The sequence below is a fragment of the Podarcis filfolensis genome (assembly GCF_964270895.1).
Source record: "Podarcis filfolensis genome assembly, chromosome: 6".
NCBI classification, from domain to species: Eukaryota; Metazoa; Chordata; class Lepidosauria; order Squamata; family Lacertidae; genus Podarcis; species Podarcis filfolensis.
This window is the reverse complement of record NC_139609.1, coordinates 24,664,236-24,682,151: the sequence shown is the minus strand read 5'-3', so window position 1 is coordinate 24,682,151 and position 17,916 is coordinate 24,664,236. Positions and strand designations below refer to the sequence as shown.

The following is a 17,916-nucleotide window of genomic DNA, read 5'->3' as shown; positions in this document are numbered from 1 at the left end:
AGATCCCAGATTTGCTCTCTAGTAATGTGGACAGGTGGCCATAATTCTAGGACAGCTCACCCCACCACCCATGTATGGCAGCATATCAGTGGCATTGTAACCTTATTGTGCACTGGTTTGTGTGTCAAGGCCTGGTCTAACTTTTCAGTGTTGTGGTTAAGGAACGCATAGGATGGTAATTAGTGGGTATTCAGTGTAGCAAGATAACCTCAGGATGAGTAATTATCATTTATGTGTCGGTGGGGAGGCAAAGATCTGAATATGTTTTGCCAAATGTCGTGGCAGCTTTGTGTATTAATTCCCTCAAACTACTTTATAGCTTCTTTTAATTTAAGAAATAATGTGAGCATTTTTTTTTTACCTTGCTGCTTAAAATAATAGAATACATAATGATGTATGAAATATACTCGGAGTCGAGAGTGGATTTCATGCTCTTTATTAATGATGAGGAGGAATGGAAGTTCCCCCAGACTGTCTGCTTTATGTACATTATTTACACAATGGGCCCCACGTGATTGGCTAATTCCGGGATTCTCCTGTAGGCCAATCAGGTTGCGGATTCCCTTCCACTTGGAGCTGGGTTGGGTGGCTCCTGTGGACCAATCAGACTGCTGCATTCTGGATCCTATTGTTCTAGGACCAATCGGGCTGCTGCATTCTGAATCCTCTTGTTTTAGGACCAATCAGACTGCTGCATTCTGAATCCTATTGTTCTAGGACCAGTCAGATTGCTGCATTTTGGATCCTATTCAACTCAACAATGTATAAAGCAAAAGCACACCAATGTCACATTGGAGAAGTCTTGATGAAACAGCACTTGACCCAATTCTACAAAAATTCCACAAACAGCAAGACCAAAAGCTCGTAAAACAGCAATAAAAATGTCGGCAAGGGACAGCCTCAATAAGACAAAATAAATAGTCAGCTAAAAGCTTTCTTTTAGAAATAGATCTTAAACAGACACTTAAAATCATTCAGCGTCAGGGGTTGGTGACTCTCGCCTGGAATGCCATTTGACAAGATGGATGCCACCAGAGAAGGCCCTGATCCTTGTGACAGCTTTCCACATAGGTCAGGTGCATAGCTGTCAACGTTTTCCTTTTTTTAAGGGAAATTCCCTTATTCTGAATAGGATTCCTTGCAAGAAAAGGGAAAAGTTGACAGCTATGGTCAGATGGTAGACAGATCTGGAGCAAGGCTAGATGTGGGGATGAACATAAGGTGCTCCGTAAGATATCCAGGTCAATTAGGGTTTGAAAGGTTAAAGCCATCACCATAAACAAACCATGTTGGCAACCAACATAGATCAGACAAAAAATGGGCATACTATGTTCTGAATTCCTTATTCCAGTTAAGAACCTTGTGGCAGCATTTTGCAGTTTCTGGATACCTCAAGAGCAATCCCACGTAGAGCAGATTTCAGTAGTCTAACCAGGAGTTGACTGGAGCAAAAATAACTGTAGTGAGATCCAGTTGCATTCACACAGTCAGTGTCATGTCTAGTTTTACTCAAAGACAGACACTGAACTATTTTATTTTTGTGGAATATTCATTTGTTTTCTAACCCTTAATGGACTAGTGTTAATATAATAACCTTTTTAATATTCAAGAATGAGGGGGTGAAATGATTATGTAAGGCCAGCATAGCTCTAAAAGCTTATACACCTGCATCCTTATCAACTTTTGAGCAAAGATAATATTTGTATACAGAACTGAACTTGCTTAACTCAACATATATAAAGCTGGTGAGAAAGATATCTGTACTTTGACAAGCTAGTGCTTGGAATGCAGAGCACTTCCTTTTCCGGTGTGTCATAAGGCTTGCTCTGTTCATTTAATATACATGGGGAAGAGTATCGCTTCCTTAAGATCATGTCCTCCAGTAATTTAACAGTGGTGTGAAGTCATTGCACACACCCTCCACAGGCAGTAACCAGGGATGTAGAGATGGGCTGGGAAAACCATAACCATGAGGATGACAAATCGTTCATCTGTTTTAACTATCTATTACCTAGTGACTCGGAGCAGAAGGGTAGGGTGGCAGTAGCTACACATTTTAAGTAATATGCAGTTTGCGTATGAGCAATTGAAAATAGTAAATTCCACACTAAGTTTTCAAATGCAGGCACAATTCTCATCTTTATATTACAGTTGGAAGCTAGGAAACATATACCAATAATACCTATAGTCAAATCACTGTCAGTAGCTTTCCAATGTTTCAAACTACAAGTTTGTTTAGTTTATCTAAAGATGACAAGGATTGAACCTGAAACCTGCATGCAAAGCGGATGCTCTAAACTAAAATCCTTTTCAAAGCCATTTCTGCTTTTTTGTGATGATGTATTGAGGGCCATCTTGTGCATTATACAGTGACAAACACAGGTTTAGTGCTAGGCATGCTCTAAACAAGGAGTGCACTCAAGTATGGCTTTCTGATGAGTGACCCTGTAGAGATATACATGTTTTCAGCAGCCAGTTTCTCCCGTTCATGTTTTATATTTTAGGTGTACACCATGGGTTAATGTTGCTTATTGATGGGGCAGAAGGCAGTCCAACAGTAGGTTGAGCCAGAGCCAGTGAGAAGTGGAGCCAGAGCTCGTGACAGGCATGGCCAAGCCATTCTACCTTTTGTCCCCATCCTCCTTCCTTTTGACATCTACAATGGCAAAACCAAGACAAAGGAGAGGCACTGGTTGTATGTAAGAAGGCAGATGGGCTTGAAGGAATCAAGACTGAGTTTCATGGAGCATTGTCCCATCTGTCCTAATAGAGTAGCCTCCAGTGTCATGGGTTGGTCTGTCACTCAAGACTGAGCTATTGAACAGCCTTTCCAGCTGTCTCATAGACTTTGTTCTCCCATCAAGCTAAGCCAAACCATTGCTTAGTGGAAGTGTACAGTCTTCCAGAGTGGATCTTGCAGCTGCTTTGTTCTTTCCCAGACCTTTTTGCTGTTGCACCATGCTGATCTGAGCCAGGTTTGGCATGTCATCTAAACCCTGGTTTGTGGTTAAGCTCTCTCCACAATAAATATAAGCTATAACCAAAAACAAACCTTGGTTACAGCTTATGGTTAGTCTACAAAGAGAGCTTATCCACGAGTCTGCGTTCAGACAACATGCTAAGCCCAAACCTTGGCTTAACTTAGCTCAGTGTACCAGCAAAAAGACCCAGGGAGGAGCCAAGGAGCTGCAAGCAGCCACATATTAATACTTTGTTGTATACTGGGATGGCAGAGTCATGTTTTATCAGACACTTCTGTGATTGGTGAAAGTCACAATGTCTTCAGATTACATCATTAACTCATCCAACTTTTTTTCAGCTTCGTCTTCTGGTTGAACTTGTGTGGCCTATGTCCTTGTTTCTTATCCTTGTCTGGCTGAGGAGCGCCAACCCACTCTATCACCAACATGAATGTAAGAGCATCATCGGTAATGGAAACAACTTTTGGCATGCAACGCTCCTTGCTTAGGCTTTGAATAAATCAAAGCAGCCTAGGTTTCTGTTACATGCTAACAAGTTAGGTCTTCTTTTACCTGCTGGTAAGCAAGGAAGCAGATACAGCAACGTTTATCTTGAGCCAGTCCTGCATGTTGTGGGGTAAGGGTTGAGTGCCACCAACCTGGAGCTCCCCAGCACTATGCATGTTGAAAGAACATGTTAGGTGGCATCATTAGGATGGCATTTGATTTGCCCCGTGCCTGCTCTGATTCCCTACCATCACCTATCTGTTACTTTGGAAAAAGAGGTTGATGGAGCCTATCAATCTTCCCATGGCCTGTAGCTTGGGCCTTGATAGCAAATGTTTACTAGAAAGGTACAATGGGCATGATATAATGTTTTTGAGCTTTGCTGATGGAAGTAATTACATACTTTGCTAGAGCTCCCATAATATTGCACCAGTACACTAGGTCTAGAGGATTAATGTGGATGAATCATCTTGCCCTTGACTCCTACGCTTGTCCCTTTCTGCCCGTTTAATCTACTGTTGTGGTTTTACCCTCATCACTGCATCTCTTTGCGCTTGAAAGAGTTCCCTTCCACATAATTGGCACAAAGTACATGCCAGCTGAGCTCACTAACCAGCCTATTGTCTTTGACCATGGTCAGAATGCAGTCTGGTTTGTTATTAAAGGGAAGGAGATGTCAATCTGATTTTTTAACCATGTACTATTTGTGGAAGTGAACCATAATAATAATTTATTATTTATACCCTGCCCACCTAGCTGGGTTTCCCCAGCCACTCTGGGCGACTTCCAACAAAATATTAAAGATACAGTAAAACATTAGATATTAAAAACTTCCCTATTCTAGAGAAAGCACTCTTCCCCCTAAGCATTGTATTCTTCTTATTTGTGTTGTCTGTATCTTTAGTCACTTCAAAAGCTAATATTTTCCAAACCACTGGAGCTGAAACAAAGTTTTGCACACATTTCTAGCTTGCACCTACAGTATGTGTTTGAAATGTTTTCAAATTTCACTTGGCAGAATACTTTTTAGTAACTTAAATCTTGCCTTGCTGTTAAGGTAGCAATGTTAAATGCCAACTTACCAAATTTTATGCCTCCCCCCACCCCAAAGTTCCTAAATCAAACAGAATTCATATGGTAAGGAAAAATATTCAGACTTAAGAGAATATAAATCTGAACTTTTGCAACCAAACACAATGTAGAAAAACACTGGAATATTTCCCCTTCCACCAAAATCCATTTTGCCTCTAAGAACCATACAGCATAGACTTTACTATGCTCCTGCTGAAATGAAAGGGGCACTCATTATAATTTTATTGAAGTTGGAGTTAAAATAAATTCATATGTGTAGGAAAAGCACGCCGCGGAATGGTGCCTGATCTGTCCTGCTTCAGAGTGCAAGTGTGGAACTCCATATTTTGAAAAATCCCCTCCTTCAAAAATAAATAGACACCAAGCTTATAGAGACAGCACATAACAGCTCTGGCATGCTAGCTTATCATGTGCAGGAATTAAGTGGTGGTGTTCATCACAGAATGAGCTCCTTTGAGAGGAGGGGCAGGGTATATATTAAATAAAAAAATGCATAAATAAAAAAATGCTAGGTCAGCCTTTCCCAACTTGGTGCCTTCCAGAAGTGTTGGACTACAACTCCCATCAGCCCCAGTTAACACAGCTGAGTCAATGGGAATTGTCCAAAACAGGCATAGGCAAACTCGGCCCTCCAGATGTTTTGGGACTACAACTCCCATCATCCCTAGCTAACAGGACCAGTGGTCAAGGATGATGGTAGTTGTAGTCCCAAAATCAACTGGAGGGCCGAGTTTGCCTATGCCTGGTCCAAAACATCTGGAGGGGCCATGTTGGGGAAGGTTGTGCTCTTCCAATTAACCTTTTAAGAAAACTGATGTGCCTTAATCTAATATGCCACCGAATAGCTCAGTTGGTTAGTATCTATGTAAGCAGTTTGAGCTATGTTTATTTCTTCCTGTTTTCTCATATCAAGGTCACTTCCCAAACAAGGCGATGCCCTCTGCAGGAACTCTGCCATGGCTACAGGGCATCTTCTGTAATATGAACAATCCTTGCTTCAAAAGCCCAACCCGTGGAGAGTCTCCAGGTGTCGTATCAAACTACAATAATTCTATGTAAGCTGACAGCGTCTCTTGCATCTTGGGGAGGGGGAGAAATCTGCCCATGTTACAGGCTTCCATGTTCTACTGTGAAATTGTAGCTGAGGGCCGTAACTCAGTGGTAGGGCGTTTGCAGAAAGTTCCTGGCAGTTCAGTCTTCAGCATCTCCAGGGGAATAGACCAATTAACTATGAACCCCAAAATTAGACAGAGAATGTCCCCTGTCTAAAAACCTGGAGAACCACAGTCAGGCAGTGTGGACAGTGCTTGGCTAGATGTGCCGATGCTTTGATTTTGTATAAGGCACCTTCCTGTGTTTCTGTGCTCCCTAACGTTGCCTCTGATATATGACTGCATGAAAAACAGCCCCCGATGAGCTCACAAAGTGTGATCCAATTTTGTGTTGTGAAAAAACTGGTAAATAGGAGGCTAGGTAGAACTCATGTGACACAGGCTTAGTTCTCTTATTGTTTTTTATCGGTGACTTTAAATATTGTTGCTGCCTACTCTGTGATTTAGACGAAGGGCAGGTTATAAATATATGTATCACTGCGTACACAGCATACATTTAAATCACATGGCCTCCCCCTAAAGGATCCTGGGAACTGTAGTTTGTTAAGGGTGTTGAGACTGTAGCTCTGTCCTCAGGATTCTTTGGGGTTGGTGGAGAATGTGGTTTTAATCTCTTTTGATTTTATGGTGTGGATGGGACCATCATGGTAATGGGGTCAGGTGAAGGACACAGCCCCATCACCAGGGTTGAAGTTAAGAGTCAACTGCTTGTCCAGTCACCCTGCTTGTAAATGTAAGGAGGGGGTACTATCTTGTCCTCAGGGTTATATGTCATATTTTTTCCATAGCCCTGTTGGTGGGCATAAGTAGAAAGGCGTAGCATAGCTCACCCGCAGGTTGGAGGACTCCAGTCTGATGGGAAAGACAACTGGCTGCTGTGATTACTTTCTCCACACATGTGCCCAGCAATGCTGCCTGCCACCATGATATGGACCTCCTTTGGGAAATGCAGCAATCCACGCTAAGCAGTCTTTCTCCTCCTCCTGCTCCTCTACCTCCTTCAGTTTAGCAAGAGTGTACAAAGATGCTCAAGAACTTTTGCTGAATGCACACGCAACAGAACTGGGCCAACTCTGGGAAGAACTACGCTCCATGACCCAGTTTATGGAAACAATGAGGACAAATCCCGAAAGGATTGCAGGTAATAATAGTTCTCTGTCATTTGGAGAAAAGCTGTTAATTATTTCCTTGCTCAGAAGATAAGCAGCGGTCACACATTTTCAACTTGATTAACCTGCAGTTTTTGCCAGTGACACAGCAATGAGACTCCCAGTCCCTCACTCCAGGTGCCTCTGGTCTCTGCTGCTTCCCTTCCCATCTGCTATCATATCCACCTGCCTGTCTCAGCTCCCAGCTTCCACAATTCACATGGGCTCAGATTCTCACTTGGGCTTGACTTTGCCTCTTGGTCAGTGGTGAAAGTCTGGTCCTCCCTGGTGTTCTTGAGCCACACTTCCTACACTTCCTGGCCCTTTGTGCTCTTAACCTGAGACCCTTCCACTTCCCTTCATCTGTGCCAACAGCTTGTGCAAATACAGCAGTAATCCATTCACTCATTTGGTCAATGGACACAGTAATTTCTTTTCGGTTCAATTCTATACACGGCTATTGGGCTTAGGTTGGTTGGTGTGTGTGTATGTAGCAGGGATGGGGAAATTGAAGCTCTCCAGCTGTGGTAGAACTACAACTCCCATGATATCTGACTTTGACTATGCTGGCTGGGGTTGAGTCTGGAGGGCTGCAGGCTCCCCATTCCCGTTGCCCATGATTGCAGCCTTCATCCACAAGTTAGATTTTTGGGGTCAGTGACACATCAAATCCAGACAACTCTACATCATGCTGTCACAATACAGGTTACAGGAGACCCCATTGTAACTCATCAAGCCAAAGAGCACTTTATGCTGCCTGCAGGGACTGCAGAAAAAGGGTAGGTGGTTCAGTGTCGTAGCTACCGGAAGGTGGGGAGCTAGCTGGGTATTTTTGCCCTGGGTGAAGCCTCCAGAGGGGAACCACTGAGGCTCCCAGCCTGTGTATATGTGTGTGTGTGTGTGTGTGAGAGAGAGAGAGAGAGAGAGAGAGAGAGAGAGAGAGAGAGAGAGAGAGAGAGAGAGAAGCAAATGTGCATGCAGAGAGCGCCAATCTGGGTCTTTGACCCAGGTGAAATAAAGTCTAGTTTCGCCCCTGGGTAGGTAAAGCTGGTGAGCTGCATTCTGCTTGGTGGGTCACAAATTGCATAGGCCTTCATGAGTTGGTTGAGCACCAGCACAAAGTCCATGTCTGGTCAACTGTTCCCTAAGGACATGCTTTTCTTGTTAAAGAGGTTGTTGACCCGCTTGCAGGCTTATGATCAATGGTGAAAATGAATGTGAAAACAGATTCTTACTAATCTTTCAGTTCTGTCAGAGATTTTGGCTGCTTACCTCTGTCCACTCTGCTGAGAGAGCAGATGCAGATATTCTGAGCCTTTTTTTGCAGGTTTTTGAAGAATTGCAAGGAGTAGGCTCCTAGGAAAGCTCCAAAAAATTAGGCCACAGCAGGTTCTCCTGCTTGATTGGGAGAAGTCTACTCTGTAGTTTACTTAGCATAATGATTAATCCAGCCCTGGTCATGAGAAACTAATTGGAGGAATTCGGGACTCCCTACAAGGAAGCAGGTCTTTGGGAGGTGAACTGAAGAAAGAGATTACAAAACCATTTCTCCTTGAGTAAGTGACTGAAAACACACACACACACACACACACACACACACACACACACACACACACACACCAAACTACAAAACACTCAAGAGCTTTGAAGCTCACAGTTCCAGGGCCACACTCCAGGCCTTTTTTTTGAACTTTCTTCCATTCTTTGAAATCCCAGGTCTGCATTTTATGAGCACGCCAACCCCATTCAACATTCAGAAAAATAAACAAGCGTGGTCCAAATGCCAAGTCTCTTGTGTAATGTGCAGTACAACTGTCATTTCACATTCAGGCACCTTTTTAAAAATAAAATAAAGAGTCTTAAACGCTGTTTGTTTTTAAATGAATGCACTTCTTTTAGGCCAGTATTTCCCAAACTTCTTAAGTTCACCCCCTGCCCTCCATTTCAAACTTATTCTACCTCCTGCCTCTCTCCCTATCCAGCACTGCCTAGTACGAGTGTGGAGCAATTCTCACATGGTTCCTGCTGTGCAGCGATTTCGATGTGGATAGGGCCTGCATTGGCATTAGGCAGCGGAATAGAGCAAAACGTTTCTGGCGCTTCCTAAAACGGCATATCAGGAAGCACCGTTGGAACAAAGCGGACGTTTCTTCTAAATTTGGCTGAGAATGATGGGGCAATTGAGGGAGCTGTCAGCCCCACATGATTCAGTGTTGATCCTCTGCTAGAGGGCATGATTCACCCACACCTTGGCTGATGGGGAGAAGAAAGCCTGTTTCAGCATCTTATCTCCCCTTTCGGGTGTCCCACTTTCTCCCAAGGGGACCCAACCCCACTAGTTCGAGTACTAGTGTTTTTAGACAAAGCTGATGTGTAATGCAGGCAGAGGAATAGAGCAACAGCTCTGGGAAATTAATCTCTCTATCTCGATTACTTTTGTTCTATGTATGTCTCGACTCCTCAGTTGTAACTTCTATGTTGTAACTTCTTTAAATAATATTGTAATAGGCAATATTTTCTGGGGGAGAAAGGTGGGGGAACTCACCATGAAAGTTGTTTGTTTGTTTGTTTATTGGTTGGTTGCAGGCCCAGTCGCAGTGCCATACACACACAGACACACAAACACACACACACACACACACACACACACACAGGCAGTGTCTAAATGTAAGATGTGATTAATAACCTCAAGCAGACAATGATTTGATTAGAAAAGGGCACAACTTTATTGATTACAGATTTTTTTGGCTCAGGCATTGGGTGCATATCAGGCACAGGCAAACTCGGCCCTCCAGATGTTTTGGGACTACAACTCCCATTATCCCTGACCACTGGTCCTGTTAGCTAAGGATGATGGGAGTTGTAGTCCCAAAACATTTGGAGGGCCGAGTTTGCCTATGCCTGGTGTATATCCATTCCAGCCCCCGCCCCAAACATAAAATTAATTAATTTTTAAAAGGTAAGGGACTCAGTGTCCTCCAAGTTCCTGCTGAAAAAACCCCTTGCCCTTAAAGCACATTTTCCCCTCAAAGAATTCTGGGCACTGTAGTTTTACCCTTCCCAGAGTTACAATTCCCAGCAACCCTTAACAAACTCCCATTCCCAGAATTCTTTGAGGGTGTGCTTTGAATGTGCTTTAAAGGTATAGTGTCTACGCAGCCTTCAAAGCCCTTGGCATGCATTATCTCACAATTTTTAACCACAATCTTGTGAGGTAGGCCAGTGGAGTTGGGTGCGCACCCAAGAGTCAGAAACAGTGGTTTCCTTAAAGCCATGGAATGGATTTGTGGTTCTAGCTCAAGCTCAACCACTGTACTGGCTTTCTTAAAGCCACTATGGTGCACCAACTCTTAATAGGCCTCTTGTCCTTTTTGTCTTCTTCACCCAGGAAGAGGCATACGAATCCAGGACATCCTGAAAAATGGGGAGAACCTAACTAAGTTTCTGCGTGAAGATGCACGTCTTCCTGACATGGTGGTTCACCACCTGATGAATGCTCAAGTCAGACCTGAACAGGTGAGTCTTGTAAATATTGCAGCAAACGCACTCATGTAAATATTCTTACAGTATTTTTCTGCTGTCAGTACCCATAGGTTCTAAGGCAATGCATAGGCAATAAAATAACACAATTTTAAAAGCAATTAAACTTGCTTAAAAACCAGCCACCTTGAATGAAAAAACTAGAAACAAAAGCTCTGAAGGGAAGGGCTGTAGCTCTGTGGTTGAGCATCTTCCTTGCATCCAGAAATTTCCAGGTTCAATCCTCGGCATCTCCTGGTAGGGCTGCAAAGGGCACTCACCTGAAACCCATTTAGCACTGCTGCTAGTCAGGATAGAAAATACTGCGCTAGGTGGGCCAGTGGTCTGACTGTATAAGACACCTTCCTATGCTCCCATGATCCTGACAGCCAGCAACGGTTTATGCAACTATACTGCGGAATAAGTTATAAATGTCAAAGAACACCTACAGATCATTAATGAATTGCCTTCTGGAGTAAAAACACCTTCACCAGTCCTCAAAAATGAAGGAATAGGGACCCTGGGTGGGCCTTCGTTGGAAGTGAATTATACAGAGCAGATGCCATAATGGAAAAGACTCAGTCCCTGACCATCACTCCTGTCATCTGGGAAAAAGGTGGTACATGGAGCAGCATCTCTCCTATAGGCTTCAGGCAGCCCCCCCCCAAAGGCATGCAGGATAATGTTTTTAATAAGATATGTAGGACTGTGTAGCCTCAAGAATAAAAGAGCCCATATCTGACAACCCAATAAATCAGTTGACTCTAAGGTTTGACCATGGTTAGTGCTAACCAATTGCTGTTCTCTTAACCCTGGTTAAGATCCCAGGTGTATAGTAGAAGCCCATAAAGTTTAGCTTATCTTGCCTATTTTTGTTCTCCGCCCCCCAAAAAGTGTGTGTAGGAGACTTGCTTTTCACTATGCAAGCTGAGTGGATGGAGAAAATGTTTTAGCCATGCCTCAGTCATGTGGCTGGTCAGAGCAGATGTTTACACAGCCACAGGGAACACAAGCTATGGTTTGCAAACACTGTTTAAACAATAGTTTCTAGGCGATCACTTAAGAGGAAATGCATTGCCACAAAAGAGGAACTGTGTCCCCCCACAAGAGAGGGTACAAGCTTGTACAAAATTTGCACATGCTAATTTATATGTGTGGATGCAAATGCAGAAATAAGTGCTGTAATTTAAACAAAGTAAAATACCTCTTAGCAGTGGGAAAGACTTTGACCAGCAGGTGACATGTATGCCTGCTCAGTCTACAGTTCAAATGGCAGCTGCTGCTGAGTAACTTAAAAGCTATAGACTTAGCTTGAATATAGTCATGACCACCTTAAACTACCCTATTGGTTTCACATCCTGGTTTGCAGCAAATCTTTAACCATTGGCTTGGTAATGAGACATAATACTTGGCCATTCTTCCAAAGCAATCCATGACTACGGCACAAATATTACCAGAAGTTGCCTTTATTGCTTTTGAGGCCTGAAGAGGCTGATGCTCAGTCATGGATACATGCCCAGTAAGGAAATTTTCATCCATGACTAGACCTGGCTTGGGCTCCCTCTGTGGTTGTCTATGCATCACTTTATCTCAATAGAAGTGTGAATGGGACCCCAATGCCCATGTTGAAGGAATGTTGAAAATCCACCACTCCTGATGTCAGAGAGGGCAGAGGTGGAAGGGCATTGTCAGGGCATTGTTCCAGGTGAATAGACTGGACCCTCGGATGACAGATCTCCTGTCTTGAATGCTCACCAAAATAATAGCACTTCAGCCAAAAAGAAAAAAAAATCCTTTGGTGGAAAATTGCAATCCCAGGTTATCTCCCAGCATTTCCTCCTCACAGATAGTTTGTGTGTGATTCAGTCCAGGCTGCCATTGCCCCCTTCTGTCCTTGTGGCTTGGGAGCTGTGAGAAGAATGTTGCACTTTTGAATGAGGCCGGCTGAATCAGATCTCTGGAACGAAAGCCTTTCTGACCGTGTGAGAGTGCAGGGAGAAGGAGGGAAGGACTCCAGCTGTCTGGGCACAATCCCTTTTTCTTTATTTCCCCCTTTTTTCATTTTTGCTGTACAATGCCCAAATCTGGGAAATGTGTGTGGCTGTTTGTGGCCAGCAGGAGATAGAATTAATGAGCTTGCTTTTCACTTTTCACTCCTTTGGGGTTTTGAAAATTGTAGGTGGCTTGCATGATCATTTGCTGGATTGTTCAGCTGATTGGGTTCTGACCGGAGCTGTAGGAAGCTCCCTGGCAGCTCTCTGAATTGCACAGAAGAAAGCATTTTATTTTTTTTACCCCTGACAGCCTGGAAAAAAAAAGTTAGGTTCTATGTGATGTGAAAGCCAGCAGTCTTTACCAGCACAAGTGGTTTCAGTGAAATAAAATCCTATCTCTCCTGCTCTTTTATTTTAACAAATAACAAATCCTGCAGGGCCCAGTGTTGGTGACTTTGGGCACTCACCGGTCTTCTTTTGATGGGTGTTGAAAATACCAAGACACCAGTGTGTTCAATGGCAAGACAGTCTTAACACCCCGCTAAAGAAACCACAGCTGAGTTCTAAGAATAGCATGTTGGCCATCTCATCATGTATTCTTGTAAGGGTGCTTACTTGGCTAAAAATCAAACGGATTTCAGCACCTGAATAGTGAAGCGGAGTTCTTGATCATAATTTATCAGAGTGTGCTTGTACACACTAATGAGTGTGAACCCTCATTAATACAGAGTATACATTAACCTACATCCCATTCCCTTGTCAGAGTGGCCCTTGGGTTGCTGACCCAGGTCTGCAGATCTCCTTTGTGATTCTTAGGGCTCATCTACATGCAGTCAGCCATCCGAGTAATAAACATTTTCACGGACTGCAGCATAATCTAAAGATGGGGTGAGGAGGTGGCATGTTTCAATAGTCTCACATGAAAATCCCCAAAGATAGAAAATTAGTATGCAAGGGGTGCGGTAGGCTAGAACCCTTCTTCCTGATGCCTAGCTTTCTTTGTGCAGTGTTTTTCACGTAAGAGGGAGCATGCCGTCATTCAGTCCTGTGTTCCCGCCCCCACCCCCATTCTGTAGCAGCAAAGCCATGCCATCTGCAATTCAATTTTTAAGACTGTCCGGTGTTCAACTGGAAATGCATCTGAATGTACAGTGCATATTTCTAGTTGCAAAGCAACTTCCTGTTTCCAGTTGACCAGAAGCTGCTCTTGGAGCTACGCTTTGTGAACGGATGTCATTACCATGGGATACTTTGATGCTGCTTTGCCCACTGTTAATCATATATCCTGTTCACCTTCCCCTGTTTAAATGCCATTCTGGAGAATGAAAAGAGGATACTGGTCAAACTAAGGCCTGTTTACGAGCATCTGAACCTCTTTTTTCTGCAAAGGGTTGAGCACAGCTGAATCGCTGACCTCACAGCACCCTGGGAGTGCAGGAAATGACACACACTTGCTCATGAAAGCTAAACCTAATCTAGAGGCCACCTAACTGAGAAAATATTTTGTTCCTCATCTCGAAAGTGCTCAGTGAACAATGGCACGCTGATAAAATTACTGGAATGTATTTCTCAACTGCTGCTTTGAGGCTGCAGGGCAGATAACAGGCAGCTTTTGACTCCCAGAAGAAAAATGGTGGGGGGGGGGAAGGTTGGCTGTAGTCAGAACTACCAGGAAAACTATATGGAGAGGTGTAATATTTTTCTAACTCTGCTCTTCTGGGACATTTTCTGAATTGGGCCTCTGTTTGATGAAGCTTCTGCACATAAAGGACATCTTATGGGCTTGTGGTTAATTTCAGTAAGCCGGTGTATAATCTTGTTTTCATTTCTGTGTCCTAACACAAGGTTGTTTTCTGATGTCCTTGGCCCATCCATCATGGGGAGCACAGATGTTATTTATTATTGATCTCAGTGCTTTTTATCCTGCTGTTCTACAAAGTGTATTTGTGACAATCACAGCAGCTGCAAATTATTTCAGAAAACAAAAACATCATAGCGAAAAACCAACAGTAAAACAATAATTGTTAGCGGCATTCCGCCCGCCCCCCTGCAATCTGAAAGATAGCTGCTCGGGTTTCATCCAAATTACGTATTAAAAATAATAATAAATCTTAGCCAAAAGTAATACAAATTCTGCAGCAATAGTCTATGACCTGTACAGACACTGAAAATTATGCATGCTTGCATCATTTATTTTATTATGCACCATTTATCCTGCAGTGTTTGCTATTCTACATAATTTATACTGGCTGCAGTAATCATTTGGGCGGGGGACCAGGTGCCAGACCCTTTTATTTTCCCAAGCTTCTTAATCTGAAATATATTTTTAGTACCTTTAAGTTCCATTGTACAGACTTTAATGACAGATAGGTCATTCTCAGACTGCCTGCGCGTTATTGGCTTAAATAGTAGCTATGTTGTTTTTTTCTCTTTTTGGTTCAAAAGCTTTTTTGGGAGGGGTAAACGTATCAAAGCATCGCATTTCCTAAAAAAACTACAGGATAGATATGGATTGCAGCTAATGTGCGTGTACACAGCCCTCTGCTGCTTTTTTTATTCTGTTTTAGGCTTATTTTCATATTGTACTTATGGTTTTGTTTTATTTTTACTTGTAAACTTACATAAGAAGAGCCTGCTGCATAAAGCCAGTGGCCCATCTACTCCAGCCTCCTGTTACCACAGTGGCCAACCAGATATCTGTGGGAAACCCACAAGCAGAATTCAAGCACAAGAATGTTCTCCCCTCCTGTGGTTCATAGCAATTGGTATTAAGAAGCATTCCTGACTCCCAACTGTGGAGGCAGAGCACAGCCATCATGGCTAGCAGCTTTCGACAGTCCTCTTCTCCATGAATTTGCATAATTCTCTTTTAAAGCCATCTAGGTTGATGGCCATTACTGACTCCCGTGTGAGTGAGTTCCATAGTCTAACTATACACTGCATTAAGAAGAACATTGTTTTATCTGTCCTGAATATTCAAACATTCAGTTTCATGAAAAGTTACCCATGCACTTTGCATGTTGAGACCCCGAGGCCACCCCCTCGTTGATGAATGAGACACAAGGACACAGATACTAGGTTAATTTTATTGGGCAAATTTAGGCCACAACTTTATAGGTTACAGAATGTGAGCGGTATTGGCTTAGGCATTGGAATTGACTTGACTATATCTGACTCCTGCCTGTCATGCAGGGAGTCCTGTAAGGGTCAACCATCAATAGGGGGAGCCCCGTCAGCGCAAACCAACTCGAGCTCCCCCTGGGTTCCCGATGGGGTCGTGGCATGGCCCTAGCCCCACCCCGGGCTTCGGACAAGATCCACATCCCCAGATTCCTTTAATGGAATACCCTTTAGCTTAGAGGGGCAGGTGATGGCCACCTCCCCTCCCCATCATAAGATCATCCAGTGCCTAACCACCAAACCTTACAAAGTTGTGACGATTGCTACGAGGTAGGCAAAAACCAAACGTCCCAAGCCAATTTGCCAAGTGGAAAAATTCCTACCAGGCCCCTCAATGGCGACCAACCGAGGTCCATAGTAAGGCCAATGTTGAGAACCTGAAAATAGGGAGGGAGGGTGGGCGGGAGATCAAGGAAGTGCACCAGAAGGAAGTTATCTGGCTCAAGCCTTGGTTTAAATGGGTCACGGCCATGCCCCCCAGCCAGCTGATTGGCCGGCTGGATCTATGACAAGTATGGACCTCTGGGTGATAAGGGACTCTGCCCCCACCCCCAGAGGGGAGTGGGTGGCCACGTGGTCCACCGCAAGTCCTCCCCACTGGGAAGTGGAGCTGATTTCTCAACACCATGAATTTTATAAATTCTATCACGTCGACTCCTACTTGCCTTTTGTCTATAAACTACAAAATTTCAACCTTTTTTTATAGGGGAGTTGCTGCATCCCCTCAATCATTTTGTTCAAAGGGCCATTCTGAGCCCTTTCCAACACTGCAATATCCTTTTTGAGGTGAGCGGTGGCGAAAACTGCACACAGTATTCCAAATATGGTCACACCACAGATTTGTATAATGGCATGAGATTGGCAGTTTTATTTTCAGTTCTTTTCCTAATGATTCCAGGCATGGAATTTGCCTTTTTCACTGCTGCCACACACTGGGTCCTCATCAAGCTATCCACTACAACCCCAAGGCCTCATTCCTGGTCTGTCAATGCCAGTTCAAACCCCATGAGCTTATATGTGAAATTTTATTTTATTTTTGCCTCAACTTGCAACACATGCTTACACTGAATTGCATCTGCCATTTCCCCACCCAATTGCTCAGTTTGAAGAGGTTCTTTCGGAGCTCTTCACAATCTCATTTTGTTTTGATGGCCCTGAACAATTTTGTATAGTCAGCAAACCTGGCCACTTCACCGTTCACTTCTAAATCCATAAGAGGAGGGCTTCCCCCCCCCAGCCGGAACTCGCTGGAACTCAGTTCTGGCACCTCTCAGGTGGGCGCCATTGCCATTCTAAGAGAATGAGGGAGGTGTTCATGCTGAGTTCCGGCAACTTTTTATCTAGAAAAATGGCACTAGTTTAAGGACAAGTTTAAAAAAACAACACCACAGGTCCCAATACAGAACCTCCTGGAGAACTTTTGTTGTTGGGCAATATATAAGTATTGAAAACAAACACAAATAAATAAAGGTCTGAGCTGTCCACTGAAGCGAACTGACAGCGATTCTCCACATTGATAAAGAATACGTATGGTTTGTCTTTTTTTTAATAATAATATTTATTGTTTTCTATTATAACAATCCAATAAGACCACATTAAACATTCCAAATTATACAAATTATACGATAATCAAACAGTCCAAATATTGTGCCAGATTATAAATTTTTGGCGGACTTCCCATGCTCCAAGGTCGGGGGGTTCTAATCTTGTATGGTTTGTCTTTTGCCTACAGTTTGCTTTTGGCGTCCCAGAGTTGACTCTGAAAGATATTGCCTGTAGCCGGGCCCTGCTGAATCGCTTCATTATCTTCAGCAGTCCAGGGGGCTTCCAAGCTGTGCACCAGGCAATGTGTGCCCTTTCGCAGGAGAACCTGCAGAAGGTCGAGGACTCTTTGTACGCCAACACAGACTTCTTCAAGCTTTTCCATTTGGTGAGTACTGGCTGCCAAAGGCTGATCTTTTTAGATATGGTTACGTTTGTCTTCTTTTTCAAAATTCTTGTTGCTTGGATAGTAGTGCTGCTGCTGTATTTGTCCCAGAGGAAGAGGTAAAATTATTAGATGTCATTACGTTGCTGGTCTCTGAGAAAAAGGAACCTTAGGTATGCTATACCTGTGGCCCAGCACCATCATCATCATCATCATCATCATCATCATAATTTATTATTTATACCCCGCCCATCTGGCTGGGCCTCCCCAGCCACTCTGGGCGGCTTCCATAGAAACCAAAAATACAGTAAAATATCACACGTTAAAAACTTCCCTGAACAGGGCTGCCTTAAGATGTCTTCTGAATGTCAGGTAGTTGGGAGTCCTATGGGATCCTGGTTAAGGATTCCTGTGGAAAGGAATGGCTATCTTGGAAGCGGGCATGGCTGACTGGCTGGCATCCTGAACAGGTGCATG

At 43.6% G+C, this 17,916-nt stretch overlaps 1 protein-coding gene and 1 long non-coding RNA gene across 2 annotated transcripts in view; one reads left to right on the top strand and one right to left on the bottom strand.

Moving 5' to 3' along the window:
• Positions 1-17,916, top strand: part of ABCA4 (ATP binding cassette subfamily A member 4) — a 99,428-nt gene that overhangs the window by 9,075 nt on the left and 72,437 nt on the right. The window contains exons 3-7 of the mRNA XM_083620528.1: positions 3,320-3,413; positions 5,473-5,614; positions 6,676-6,812; positions 10,208-10,335; positions 17,245-17,442. Coding sequence (XP_083476654.1) covers positions 3,320-3,413; positions 5,473-5,614; positions 6,676-6,812; positions 10,208-10,335; positions 17,245-17,442 — 699 coding nt within the window. The remainder of the gene's footprint in view (positions 1-3,319; positions 3,414-5,472; positions 5,615-6,675; positions 6,813-10,207; positions 10,336-17,244; positions 17,443-17,916) is intronic.
• Positions 1-17,916, bottom strand: part of LOC310765601 — a 131,216-nt gene that overhangs the window by 89,722 nt on the left and 23,578 nt on the right. The window lies entirely within an intron of this gene.